General features: G+C 42.2%; 2 protein-coding genes across 7 annotated transcripts in view; one reads left to right on the forward strand and one right to left on the reverse strand.

Moving 5' to 3' along the window:
* The window catches only part of lpp (LIM domain containing preferred translocation partner in lipoma), a 157,901-nt gene that overhangs the window by 110,868 nt on the left and 31,757 nt on the right, over positions 1-15,276 (forward strand). For all 5 annotated transcript variants that reach the window (XM_079350537.1, XM_079350541.1, XM_079350538.1 and 2 more), the window contains one exon: positions 6,716-6,812. In XM_079350537.1, coding sequence (XP_079206663.1) covers positions 6,716-6,812 — 97 coding nt within the window. The remainder of the gene's footprint in view (positions 1-6,715; positions 6,813-15,276) is intronic.
* Positions 1-15,276, reverse strand: part of LOC306828231 (basic immunoglobulin-like variable motif-containing protein) — a 367,160-nt gene that overhangs the window by 104,298 nt on the left and 247,586 nt on the right. The gene's annotated exons all lie outside the window — the stretch shown is intronic.

Genomic DNA, 15,276 nt, shown 5'->3' on the forward strand with positions numbered 1-15,276 from the left:
GACACAAACAATCTTTGGCTTTTTTGAGAAAATGGGTCTCTGCTGTGCGGAATCAAATAAAGCCGTCCATTATAAAGTGAGGGCTCTTAAAACACACACATTTATGTGAAAAGAATCATCTTTTAGTGTTTAACCCATATGTCTGATTCGAGACGCACGATATACTGTGGTAGCCCCACTCCCCTTAAAACACCCACTGCTATCACACACACGCACACACTCACACACACACACACACACACACACACACGCACGCACATTAACTCTGTGGAAGGATAGTGTGACTGATCCAGCAATCCTTTCATTGTTTCGGTAAAACAGAGTCGCCTAAGCTGCTATAATCACTCATTTAGTGTTGCAGCTACAAGAGCTTTTTTTAGATGTTCCAATCCAATAAAAAAACACCAATCCCTCATGAACCCTAACTAATGCAGAGGTCCATTTCCTTTTGTTGTTGTTAATATTACTATTATTTTAATAAGCTTTTTCGCCTTTCAACGGCTCAATGTCCATTTTCAAATAATTTCATTGTGATTTAGTGAGACAAAAGCCAGGATGTCAGACTGAAAGCTGGCTAAAGCCTCTCTTCTAAAAGCCTGACTTAAAGCGGCAGCTCCATTGACACTAAAGAGCATTTGAATAGTGAAGTCCATCATCATTTAATCTGTGGATAAATATGTCTGTGAGTGATTACGTCCTGCTGATCAGGCAGGAAATGTTGAGCTATTGTAAAAAGAAAGACAATAGCTTTCGGTTTAAGGTGTAATTTTAACAGGAAGTGAAACAGAAGCTGTGTGACTGCAGGTTTAGAAACACAGATTAGTGTTGTTTAGCACTTCCATTGGGCTGTCTCTCTGTATACTGTGTGTACTTTTTCCTTCTGGTTATCACTTGCAGCTTAGTGGTTTGTGCTGTTTACGCCATGGCCCTCGAGCTCATTGTCTTTTTGCACATTTCTTTTGAGCAGTGCAAAATAAGTGCTGGCCTAAATACAAGCAAGCAGCTCATGATTCCTCAAAAGTTGAACTGAAATTTGAAGTCTTCTCACTTTTTCTGTAAGAGAGAAAACATCTCTAGCTAATCGCACATTTTCAGGTCTTTCAAGTGAGGATGCGACTATGGATGAACTGTCTGATATCTGATTTGTTTATGCTAAAGACAAAGATTTGAAAACTGACTTTGACAGATTGCCCTACAAACGTATACTGAAATGTACGTGTCTTGTTTTACGTCCCAGTGGAACATATAAAGTCTCCCTTTATGCCAGCTTTTATTGTGAAGAACCACAGAGTGATTATTTCTGTATTTATTTGGCATAGCCATACAGTAACAATGGTGTTGTTAATAGTTAACCATGCATAAGTCCCATATGCACTGTGCTTAGTGTTTTAGCTGATGCTGATTTGCAGCACCTGTCCACAGGAGGCAGAATGAAATACAGCGCCCTTCATTCTACACTTTTCCTGGACAGAGAAAAGTAACCACAGCAGTTAATACTTTCTGTTTTGATTCTAATTCCAACACCATGTCACGTGGCCTGGCATCACCGCACCAATAAAATACATTCTTCTAGGTGGTAACCATCCATTCAGAGTGTTTTCCAAATGTGTTCAGAGATTGCAATAAAATGTGTCATGGACTCAGTCACCTCTCAAGAATCAAAAACGTGTCTGTCCAAGTTGCTCCCTCTGCTGTGTCAGCAGCGTGTGAATGTATATGAATGAGATTATTTCATACTGATAGGAACTCTACATAGCAGCCTCTGCCATCAGTGTGTGAATGTGACGTGAACGGGTGAATGTGAAATATGATGTGAAAGCGGTTTGAGTAGTCAGAAGACTTAAAAAGCATTATACAAGCTCCAGTCCACCATTTAAACTGTCCACTTTGTTTTGTTCTATGCTGTTGAAAGCCTTAACAGGGCTCGCCTGTCAGTCATTGTCCTAAGCCTGCCCCTCATTAGATGAACAGTTGTGATTGGCTCAACCGGAATCAGGGCAGATGGAAGTCGGTCCACAGTCAGCCGACCCGACCGTCTGCCTGTGCTAGTGACATTTGACGGGTACAACGTTTGTTTTTCTTTACTCTTGGTATTTTGAGCTAATAGAACAATAAGCACACAAGTTGAAAAACCCAGAACAGACGCAGTATGTGGGCTGATTTTGGGGAAAAATGCAAATTACTGTTAGCTCAACTCTTTCTTTTTTTACTAAATAAAAAGAAGTTTGTTGCTGTCTCTTTGTCTGGATCCAGACACCAGGAGAAATCCACAAACTATTTGCATCCTTCTTGCGTAAATGTATAACTTCAGTGATGTTGCATCATTATTGGAACAAGGCAGAGTTCAACCATGGGTTGCTCTGCCACTAGATGTCTTGGAGATCTGTACAGTAAGTTACTCCTGTGTTATACCAAAGCAGGTGACGATATGTAAATAGTTCCTGCTTTCTGTTCTCCTGCTCGGCTTTGTTCCAGCGCCACGAACAAAAGTTCAGATCTGATTCCTGAGAACAGTTGTCTCTCTCGTTCACTCTCTATCGCTGCAGCGGGAGCAGCAGAGACAGAGCCTGAGGTTTGGTTCTTAGCGGGACACGATGCTGTCAGGGCATCAGGTGAGAACACGTACGGAGCCCCCTCTGCCTACCACCTCTCTGATCCACTCTCCTCACTTAATCAGTCCTGACACAATGCCAATTCCACAGCGGGAGGCGCACACAGCTTTATTCATAGATGTGGCAGTCAGGCAGTGATCAGCTCCCAGACCGTGCTCACCTTTCAGCGTCATGCTGTATCATGTTTCATGCAAAATGTATTTTTTTGCATTTGTTTAAAACAAATTAAAAAAAAATGATTTTACACATTTTTCTGTTTCTGAGTAAAAGTGGTCCAACAATTTACAACACCCTGACAATCGTCTGTCAAGTGGATTCACTTTAAATGCTTCTCGGTGGGGTATTACTAAAGATAGAAGATGGCAGTCGACCTAAAACTATAAGCCTCGACATACAAGAAAAACAGAGAAGAGGTGCAGCTTTTAACCCAGTCACCGCTGCTAAGTTTCCCGAGGGCAAAGGCAAACAATTTATGGAATTGAGCCAGACCAAAGTGAGAAATCACGTCTGCAGCACGTATAGCTGCTGTATGATTTCTATTGTTGCCTCTGAAAAGCTGACAAGGAACTGCGAAGCAATCATAAAGCATGCAGAGAAGCAATTTCTTTCTCTTATTCAAGTGAAAAATTATTCCGTGCTGTCACAAAAGACTCCCTAACAAGGTGCTTTAAACTCTCTGGCAGAGCATTGCTGCAGGGTGTCAAAGAGTGGATAAGGTATAAATGAAGCTTAAACTCAAAAGTCTGTTTCTGGTAATAGCAGCATTTCTTCCCCTCTCCAGCGTGCGTTTGATGTGGAGCTAAGATTAACAGTGTTAAATCGTCCTCTTCACTGTCTCAAAGTAACAACACAGGTATAATGAGCTGAATGTTGACAACAAGGGCACTTCTTTTGAGTCTCAGAATACTAAACTGACGTATTGTTTTCTCTTTCATGCAGATGTGAGTATACAAATTCAACCCCCCCCCCCCCCCCCCCCCCCCCGATATTTACCTCTATCTATCGTGATTTGAATTCATAAAAAGTCAAATAATTTGAGTTGACAATGGAGGAATCACAAAGGAATGTTTCATCTGGTTCAGATGCTCCACAACACTCCCCTGGCTGTTCATGGTCCAGTAGGAGAGGACACACGAGGTGCCAAGAATTTGCAGAGTTCAGACCCAGCTGCTTTCTGCAGAGTGCTCAGAGAGATTTACACATCGAAAGTGTCGATCCCTCAGAGTTAACGAGGCCTACTGTGTGGACATCCAGCCGGCTGCGTCCCGGGCTCGGCCGAGCAGAATTCATGCTCCATAAAATATCCGGTGCTTTTTGAGACATTGTGGACAGTGATCAGAGCTCATCTTTGGTTAAATGTAGGGCTATATGCTAATTTAAGCACCGCCCACAAAGCTCATAAATTTGTTGGACATACTTATTGGATGGGTTAAATGTAACTTCATGTAAAGACAAAACAGAAGGGAACGTTGCTGAACTTAATGCGATCCTTTCTAAACTATGACTCAACCCTGAGTGATATGGAAAACTGAGATACTAATAGACATTAGATCGGGACAAATTCCCATTTCAACATTTCCTGAGGTGGAAATAAAAAGATTTATTTGTGAGAGTTTATTTTATCCCTTTTAAAAGATCAATGGCAACCACAATAGAAATAGAACAGGAGGATACAGAGTGCAGTTTCTGTCAGTGCCACCACCTGCTTAAACTATTTAACTACTGCAGAGATACAAACTCCAGTGCCCATGATTCTTTATGTCAGTGGAAAATGTCATTACATATTGGTTAGGAGCTCACGCTTAAACGTTAAAAAGACATTTAGTATCCCCAGTTACTTTTTGAAAGCAGTACTTCTATGGTCTTCCCTCTTAATTATATATGAAAACATTAAAAAATCTATCGATGCTTTTTAGTACGGTGAGTTAGTTGGTTTGTTTGTTGTTTGGTTGGTCTGCTGGCTGGTTGCTTTGGTTAGTCTTTAGTTTGGATGGTCGAGTGGCCCGTGTCGTTGGTTGGTTTGTTCATTGGCTTGTTGGTTTGCTGGCTTGATAGCTTATTGGTTGATTGTCTTTTTTTTATTGTTAAAGGGGCAAGCACGAAACAAGTAAATCAATGCCACACACTTCACTACCTGTAATCTTATCTTATTCTCAACGACCATCCCTAGATGAGCCTATAATATACATTGACATCAAATACTTAAGAGGTTAAAGTTTTAGATCATACATGATTATAAACTCTCTAGGCTTGACTGACATGTACAGCCAGACAAATTAATGAGCATCCCAAGCATACAAATTTAGTTATTAATGATTCAGGGGAGTTTTGTGACACAGTCTATGATTACTGTTTCATACTGAATACAAAAACATTCAACACTCAATTCCATATTGACTAATCTGATTTCTTTATGTGACACATTAAACCTCAGATAAATTACTCCAAAACCAAGCCGGTCACAAACATTCACCATGCTCCCCGATGTCACAATTAGGAACACTTCAAAGGTCAGCTCAGATCTCAGCCTGTGTTACAATATTGAAAATCAAATCTACTGTAAAGATCCAGACAGCTCCGGATCTAGGGAAGGTCATCCAAGAGTCACAGATTTTGTGAAAAAGCTTCACGGAGCAGCACAAAAGAGTGTCAAGTTCAGGCCTCTAGGGTGTCTGCAAAGGACGCACACCCCTGTGATGGGATTGGCCGTGAGACGAGGGATTGGAAGATGGGGGAATGGGGATGATTGACAGAAAATGTCAGGCACAACACATCAGCGGTGTACAGACGCACAGCAGGCAGGTGTCAACGACTGCATGATAAGAGGGGGGGGCATGCTCACAAGGAAAGGATGGAAGTGGCCTCTTCAGACACTTATGTCACTCTTCTCAGATCTCTCACAGATGAGGCCTCGACACGACTCACGACTGAAGTCTTTTGTTCTGAGCGTATGACTAAACAACCGTCTCCTGACCTCAAGACCCCTATGTGCAAAAAAGTAGCTTTCTTCTCATGTTTGCCCCTTCTTTCTCTCCTCTTATCATTTAAAAAAAATACAAGGATTAGTCAGGGTCACAGTTTTTTTTACCCCATGCTTGTGTTGTACTGAAGGATATGCACAACCTTCTGGGCTGCAGCACCACCGGGGCCTGAGCCAGGGTCAGATATCTCAGAGGGGAAACCAGACTCAAGACCCTTTACTGCATGTTGATTGCAGCCAATGTGTTTTTATATGACCTTGAAACAGAGCTACATCCAGGTTTATAAAAGTCTTAATTTTTTTTTTTTTGTAAATCATGACCTCCAGCTAGACTTAAGCAGTACCATACATTTTGTTTGCCATTTAAGAGGTATTCTTTTAAAAATCACAAGTAATGCTCACCATTTGCATGTGAGCTGATGGCATGTTTAAAGCTTTTCCTCCGATTCTGTTGGTCCAAAGATTTAGAACAGAAAACAGCCTTCAATGTGCTGCTCTTTATTCCTGAAATAATGTTGAATATATTAAAAGTAGAGCCTCTCGAGACGCAGCATCTCATTTTCAAGGGTGTCCTAACAACAAATACAAAGTGAAGCACAAACAAAAGTAACACAACAGGAGCATTACTTCTCAGACATGGACCTCCATCACACAAACACAGACAGCTACAGAACACATTCAACATAAAGAGGAACAGGTCACGATGAAGCATTTCAAGTCAATTTTCAAGGTTACAAAATTGTGCTCTTGGTCAATATTATTGCTTCTAAATTGTGACTGCAACTGTTCAGAGAATTGATCCTTTTTTGTAATCTGTTCTTGTCCTATTACATTCAGAATTCAGTAGATTTAGTGTCCCATTGGTAATTGTGTTTGATGGTTGTATTGATCTGTTTGTATGGTTTATGCTTTTGCTGCAACAGTGTTTGTTATTGTCTTTTGCATAGGTCACTTTAGCAAATAAAAAGTCAAAGGCTTTAACCTGGTTCATTGGAACAATATTTAAATCAGTTAGATGTAAAACAAGCTGCTGAAGTGTCTTTCAAAACCTTCCATGGCTTATATGTTTTACTTACTGTTTATTGACTGTAAATCACAACTACGTTTCTCATCATGATTTCAGGGAAGTGTTCCCATGGCTCACCCTGAAGACGAGCTGGAGCGCCTGACCAAGAAGATGCTGTTTGACATGGACAACCCCCCATCTGAGGAGTATTTTGGTAAGACAGACAACCTACATGTCCCACATTATAAAGACATTTTGACTTGTCGTCAGAGAAAAAGTCACAGCAGGTAAAAATAACAAAGTTAAAGGTGGCCAAATTCTGTCTTGCCTTACTGGAATTGGCAAGTTATTTTGTCAACATTAGCATTAGGAGAAGTTAAACTGTCTACTGCAAAAAAAAAAGAAAAGGGAAAAAAAAAGACCTCAAGTCTTTATTGCATAAGAGGGATGTCCCTCGGCGAGTCATTTCCTAGTTGGTTAAACGAATATTTAAATACAGACGACCAGACAAAAGGTGAGAAAACACTTAACAGTCAAAACTGTACTGTAACTGTAACGTGTTTGAATCGTCCGCAGTTACACAGTGTCATTTGGTGTGCAGGGCTTGGTTCATCCACATGCAGTTACAGTTTACACCTTTAATCTGACACAGCCGTCACACATTTCATCTCCATTCTCCGAGTCCAAATACTCTCATACAGCTCTGCCCTTACGAGCTGTTATCCCGTCACTGTGCTGGTTTAAATCAGGGTAGTAGAGCACTGAGGCCCAGCTAGTGGAAGGTGGCTGCATTGCAGTTTGAACACAACACTTGATCTGCATTAAAGGCCAACATGTAAAAAACATTAATAACTGGTTTAAACCGACTCGCAATTCTGGTTGTATTTTGTGAGACAAATGACTTTTACCTGTGAGGTCGACAGGCACATTTCTTGTGTGTGTTTAACACGTCATCATTGGCACGCTGTGACCTCTGAGTAGCTTTGGTTGCCTTTGATTGTTCTGATTACAAAAGTTAAAATCCCAGCTCAGGTAAAATGCTTACTCCATATAAAAACAGTGTGAGAGAGACAAGAACTCAAAGAATCAAAGATGTTCTCTCTCTTCTGATTATGTGGCAGAGAATGACCTACAATGCATGTAAATCTTATTAGACACGTTTCTTCATCCTCTTGAACTGTTTCTGTGGTTCTTTGGGAGTTTCCTTTCCTACTATCTTTTGATTTAGTTGGTGTGACCCCAATGTTGGAAACCATCGGCTCTCAACTCACGACGATAGAGGCGATAACAATTCCTTTTAGGGCGTTTGGTGTAGCCAGCAGCTCGCATGTGAGACTTACATTACTGTCTGTTGCTTTTGTTTACAGAATGAATTTAAACTTGAAAAGCAAGAACTGAGGCGGCGATGGGAAACTAGGAGTAAGAGCTGATTGCTCGCTGTATTTGTAAGCAGATAGATTTCACATGAATAAACTAAAGCGAAATGATTGTAAGGTGATGAGTTCCAACATTGTGTTGCATTGTGAACAGTGTTGGGGACCACAAAGTAACACGTTTCATCCCAGCACTATCGTCCCTGTGAAAGACAAATCACTATTTCATCTCTTTGCACACGTCACAGAGCTGATGTTACATCTGTTGAAACACCAGCTGCTCTAGATCACATTTCATGTGACCATTGAAGACAATCAGAAGGATGTGAATCAAAATAAACAGAAAGGTGTGCAGCCAACAGGTTCCTCGATCCGTTCAGAGAAGTCCTACAGACAAAACTAAACCCCATGTCACATTTCCGCTGATAAAGGCGGATTAAAAGAACGTGGAATAATGGGTTAATTAATCAAAACTGTCACAAGGTTTCCTAGATTAGCCTGCCCAATGACCCACAAAGTAAGTTTTGTATTACAAGCGGCATGTGTTTGGGAAATGGTCTGGAAGATATCGAGTAAAGTGCAGGTGTGAGTGTTACAGGCGAGCGTAACCTTGTATTCTTGGTGCTTCTTATCCGTTGATTTCAGAGTGTAGACACAGCAGCGTATCTACCCGTCTGGGAAACAGTCCTCAAGGTAGAGTCTCAAAAATATAAATCAGTGTGATCAAAGGATAAGGCACAACTCCTGCTCCGGAAATAATGAGAATGAGAGATAAAGGCCTCGGACAGATGAAACACACTGATTTTGATACAACTCCGACTCTACTTTGATTGTCCAGTGGTGTTTTTTTTTTTTTTACTGTATTTCTCTGAAGCGCCTGATATTTAGCTTTTCTCTCTCTCTCTCCCTCTCTCTCTCTCTCCAAAAAAATATAAATATAACTGCCAGGATTAAACAAAATAGCAATTTTTAATACTATTTCACAAAATAGGATTTAAAAGGCGAGGATTCTGTGCATTTATATTTCATTTCTATTTTTCCGCCCTCTCTACCCTCTGCTGCCAGCGAGTGCCATCCGCTGTGCTGCTGTCTCTCCTCGAGCCTTTAATCCCCTTTGCCCTGGAATTAGTTCCCATGCCCATTAGATACCTCACTCAATACATTCAATGGCACTCGCGCGGGCTTTATATCAGCACATAATCACACAGCACACCACGATAGCATGTGTAGGTGTATTATAGCTACAGGGACATGTATTTAACTGGTATTAAGGGATATTCGGCTCCACGTTTTTGCACACTGATGTAAAGTCCTTAATTGGTTCACATTAGACATAGGTCAAATAGATCTGCTGGCTTAGGCAAAGTGTAGTCATTTAACAGAGAGATGGCCCTCAAAGCCTGGTTGGCCTCATTTTTGGGTGAATGCGTACGGGATGCAAACCTGGCATGAACTGTGTGTGCTGCTATACCATGCGTGCACCTCCTGCTATTTGTAAACTATAAGGACGGCTGGCTGAATGCTGCTAAAACAAGGACCTGGGAGTTAGAGAAATGGGTCATATGTTAGCCGAGGTAGCCAGGACAAGTTAGGGATAGCGTGTGCGTCCCCAGCTGACAGCGGCTGGCTGTTTCATGGAGCGGTGTGTGTGTGCGTGGGGGGGGGGGGGGGGGGGGGGGGTCCATCTTGTGGTTAAACAAGGCGACAGCTGAATTAACGGAGAGATAGAGAGAGGATGAGGGCAGGGGCCTCGACTGAGGTGACTGCAGGGACTCATTAGAAGAGAGTTCAAGCGCAGGCACACGCTACTCTGCAAATCCACAGAGCCTCGTCCTCCCCCGCTGAATAATGTACATATAGACACCACACTAATGTTAAAATCGCCTTTAGTCCGACTTCTTCCTCCCTCTATATTCAGTGGCTGTGGGAGAATCAGTCCCAAAGCAAGAGACTTTTGTAATTACAAAGAATCTAATGGTGCACAAGTCTTCCTTTTTGTTGGCTCACGGAGGGGAAGAGGGCTAGCCGTGTTAGAGACCCTAGGGCTAGTAATTAACCAGATTAATCAAAGTGGGGCTGCGATCTGTAGCGTGCTACTGGACTGGATCATTGTCTTCCTATAGCAAACTTTTATTGCTGTCTCTAATGTCTTTGATGAGCTTCTAATCTGAAACAGCTATAGAGAGTTTTCATTGGTCCGGAGGGGTTTAATTGAATTGAATTAACGTTACACTGTCTCTCTGTTATGTCACAGGGAAGCTTCGACTCAACAGACATCCATCTGTAGCGTCTTAGTTTCACAACATTATTTCTATAGCAAGTCCTGCAATCACATCAGTCACATCTTGTCGGGCTTTTTTGTAGCACATGAAAAGCTGCCGCTCTCAAATGGAAACTGTAAAAAACCTGAAAATGATGCACTATAAAAGAACAGCTTTTCTTGTGAGAAACCCACTTTGCCAGCCAGAAATTCCTCCTATGATTGAAGCTTCTTTGAAAAGCAACTGATTAGTCCTGATTTAGAGTTCCAGATTAGATTTGAGTAATCTGAAAGAGCCTTTTCTCCAAATGTCATCATCCGTCATATTTAATCCACTTAGGTTGTGCGTAGGTGTACTGTGTTTGTGGAAATCTAATAAGACACAGCTACTCAGCTTGCAGTACAGATGCCTTGGCATTTGTGCATCACAGGAACTTACAATATTTTGTCATCACTACATTTCTGTCAACCAAAACCAGGACATAAAGCTGAATAATTGAAAGGATGAGTGCGTTGCATTATTTACAATTAGCAGCGATGATACGTATGCAGTGTAGTTCATTCTGCCGCAGAGAATCTGCTTTTATTTCCTCTTTAATACCAGAATGAAGAGTTGAGAGCTCCTTTATGTGATCCCAGACTACTCCACTGTATGGAATTAAGACAAACGTGCAATTTTAATATGCAATCAATATTTATACAGAGTGATTTTCCAGAGGGGTTTGGAACAGTGGCATAAATGTTTTTGTAATGTCATTATCAGATGTTAGGGAGAGAGGAAGTGATTGGAAGTAAGCTGAGAGATTCATCTGGGCATACTGTACTCCGCGCAGGACTCGGAGCTGTCGGGAAAGCCTCTCCTCCTGGTTTGAGTTAGCCTTTGTGTTTGTGACAAGAGCCAGAGAAGAAACGGCAGGCTTTGCCATTTTTCCTCATAATGTCAGCTGGAGAAGCTCTCATAATTTATAAGACACCTTGCATGAAATGTTCATGAGGAATCTTAGAAGAGACACAAATGACAGTGTAGCTCCAGCAACAGCAGGCCGGAGGAGTCGGAGCAGATCAGCTAAGGTAATTGGGTCAGCGAAAAAAGTTTGGGTTCACACAGAGCGGCTGCTGTTCCTTTGTAGCACGAGCGAGCATCATAACTTAGTGCATTAAGCTTCCAGTTTAGACAGCTTTGTGCATTGTCTAAGATACTCCGGTGGAAATCATTTGCATATTACTGAGGTCGCCCTCAGCAACCTCTTAGGAGTTTGCTTTTAGATGTGTCTCTGCATGTCATAACAAGTGGGATGCATGTCAGAGAAAAACCTTTCAGCTGGCTTTAAAACACCCCCCCCCCTCCACACACACACACACACACACACACACACACACACACACACACACACACTGCACCCGCACCTCCACCCCTCAACCCTGTTTCCCCTCCACCTCCACCAAATGCCTTTGGCCAACCGTCTCCCCTAATAGAGAGCAAGATGTTCTGTTAAAGCTGTCTTCATTTAGAGTGTATACAGAAGAAACAAAAGCTCTTGTTAAGATACAGGTGCAGTATGAGCATGATCAATTATACATGTTCTATATATTCATTTTTTAAATAAAACATACACACATTGACCACACTTTGATCTATAATTCGAATGAATGTCCAGACTTCATGTGAATGTTTATCTGACTCAGTCCAGATTGGATGTCTTTAAGCCAATCAGAGCATTTCAAATCATTTTTGATTGACAGCAGTGGAGCCACACCCCTTTTTTAAATAAAGTTTGTCTGGCTGTGTTGCAGGACAGAAGCACAGATCACATGTAGATGTGTGATGTCGTTTAGTAAAGTCGCTGTTGTTGAGACTGGGAGGAGCTCAGTCTGTCGGGACCGAGGTTGTGAACCGGAGGGTCACTGGTTCAAGTCCCTGTGCGGACTCGGGTCTGGAAGCAAGGCACTGAACTTCTACCCTCCCTCTGACATCTCTCTGTTACTCCATGTCCATGGGATCCTGTTTGTGTGTCAGATTGAATCGTGCCTCGTTGGATTAATAAAGTACATCTTTTCATCGTGTTCTTCTTTAAACTAAATCATGAAAAAAAACCACCATTGAAATTGTTTAGGGGTATAAATTTTGCCTAAAGGCAAATCACTCAACATTGTCTTTTTGGTGTTTTATTCTGACTGTTCTTATTGGAGTCTTTGCTGGTGAAGTGAGCATGAAGTGCATCTTTTTGATTATATTGTAGAATATTCACATTTAGTTTCTTTTTACCTGAGATGCTTTTTTTCTGTCACATTTTCATAACAATACTACATAGAGAGCTTTTCAATCTAAATCTATTTGTTCGTTTTATTTCAAGACTCTGAAGTAAATTTAGCTCTGCCCATGAGGCAGATGTGTATGAAACTAAAGATGAACTTTTGCTCCTTATTATGCCTTTATTAGAGAGACAGGACGGTGGATAGAGTGGGAATGACATGCGACAAAGGAACCACCGGCCGGATTAAAATCCAGTCCGCCTGCTTTTAAGACTGTAGCCTTTGAACATGGGGAGCCCAAACTAACCACTAGGCCACTGCTGCCCCATTGGCAGATATGATTACTGATGAACAGCCATTCAGGCCATATGTTTGCTGTTTTATATCTCAGAATAAAATGTTTATCTTGACTTTTGAGGTGAATGTGGCTTAAAATAGTTTGTTTTTTGAGATGCAATAAGGACTTCAGCTCCAACCATGGTGTCTGCTTATGTGATAACCTCAACTATTCCAAAGTTAGTTGTTTAGTTGTTAGTTAGTTTAACATAAACAGTTGTGATTGGCCATACATGGATGTAACTATGAGCACACAGATTTGTCCTGAAATGTAAACCCTCCAGATCAACCCCTGAAACACTGTGCAGATATGTTCATATGAAAACAAAGGGACAAATCAGTCAAGCGTTTGACATAACTGGACAAGACCATTTCATTCGTACATATCTCGACAGTATTTCTACTTCCCCACAAATTCTACCAAATATAAGCTAAAGCTTCATTGGATTGCGTTTTAGCCTATTAAGTCACAAACTGCCTCATTTTTCTCCTGGCGGTAATCTACTCACTGGCCTTTTACCTCGAAGGGTCTGTTTCCTCGTTCACTACCACGGGACTTCCTCCAATCACAGGCGCTAAGTGTGGCCTCTTTGTTGTGCTGCGCTGTACTCTGTGTTGTATGTGTATGTTGCTGCTGTCTCTATGAGCATAATGCTGTGGAAGCAGGTCAGCTACCACCCAGGGGCGGAGGGGAGAGAGGGAGGGGGCATCATATGAGGCAGTCTGGTGACATGGCAACTAGTCTAAAGCCCGTACATCACCACCACCTACAGAGGATTAAAATATACGACTGCAAAACACTAGATTATACAGCACAATGGCCACGGATGATCCGTTATAGCTGCCTTTTTTTACAAGCAAAATGTTGTATGTGTGTCAGTGTGAGGCTGCGGATCTGACTCCCAACACCCTTTTTCACATGTAAATAATGTTTAAATACAAATTTGTCACATTGGTGAGATTCTACAACAGCCTGCAGTTCAGTGTAAATCTCTTCTTTTATGAATGAGATCTGAGCAGGTTTTCTGCGGTGTCATCATCTTGCTTGTAATTGGTCACATGGTGTTTTCAATACTTAATTATATTTGTTTCTGTGTGAAGCAGTGGGGGCAGTTTCATGAAGCATGAAGTATTTTTATTTTTTTTTTCAACTCAGCTTATGGGTCCTTCTTTGCTTTTTTTTTTTTTCTCTCATTATCTTGTCCCAGCACTGCAGCTGACCTCGCTATGCTGCTTTCTAGTTTCTCAGCTGATGCAGAGTGCCAGCATGGGGCTTCTCTTCCCAACGACAGAAGCCCGCTTTTTGGCAGCAGTTCACGTGAGGTGACCAACCCCTCCCCCCCACCCCCCCTTCCCTCCACCCTCTCCCTCCCCCTCCTCTTCCTCCCCCGCCAGGCTCGGCGCTTGCTATCCTGCCTCGTTGAGACAGCTCCACTGAGGCTTGCAAGATCAGCTGCCGTGCGAGCCCAGCTGAGGCTTCCGGGCACTCACGTTGCTAGATTTCATTTGTGAGTGAGCGTTTGACCTCAGGAATGAGTAGACATCCGCATGCTCATGCACGCAAACGCAGACATAGTTGCAAGCACACGGGTGCGCACGAATAAACAGAATATAAACACACAGACATATTTGAACACACAGAGTCTGTTGCACACACACTCACCTGTTCCCCCCTCTTTTTCTGTCTCAATCTTTCACCCCATTCGGCGGCCTCTACTCGCTCTCTGGCACCCCTCCATGTCGCTCCTGCCAACCTGCTTCTAAAACATGTAACCTACACTCAGAGCCCCTCGCTTTGCCGCCGCGGGCCCTGACAGGCCGTGCTGTAATGCTTAGTGGCACGGGCACGCCTCTCCTCCATCCTCCACCATCGCCGCAGCAGTTCTGCAGATTGCTATTTGCTGACATTGGGAATGAGATTAAAGGCAGGGGCGAGGAAAGAGGCATTCAGAGATTGAAATGCAGCGATGACAGCTATTTCTCCCGTCATCCTAAGGCAACCGAAGGCCACAGCATTGTCAGGCCGCACGGAGGGCAATCTGCAGCAACAAAGTAGATTAACCTAAAGGGGAGAGATGAAACAGCGCACAAATCGTGGCCTCTGGGTGTTGAGTCGCTGGCAGTAACACTCCTAATGTGTTCGACAGACTTATTTTCTGCTGTTAACCACTCGTTGACCTATTGTTTAAGTCTTTAATTAAGTGTGAAGAACTTATCACAGCTTCATACCCTTCATTTTGCTTACCTTTTTTTAGGCGGTCACGGTGAATAAATGCTGAATTAGAGGATGGAAACAGGAAGTAGATAAACATGTGGAATAGCCCATGTGTTTCTCTTAGTTTTGTTCATGCATTTCTTTTAGCATTGCTGTGTTGTCAATATTGAGTACTTTTTATATCCAGTTGTTGTGTGTTTTTGTGTTTTTACCACCATAAGCCATTAGATATTCAAATCCA

The sequence above is a fragment of the Symphodus melops genome (genome assembly GCF_947650265.1).
Source record: "Symphodus melops genome assembly, chromosome: 8".
Taxonomy (NCBI): domain Eukaryota; kingdom Metazoa; phylum Chordata; class Actinopteri; order Labriformes; family Labridae; genus Symphodus; species Symphodus melops.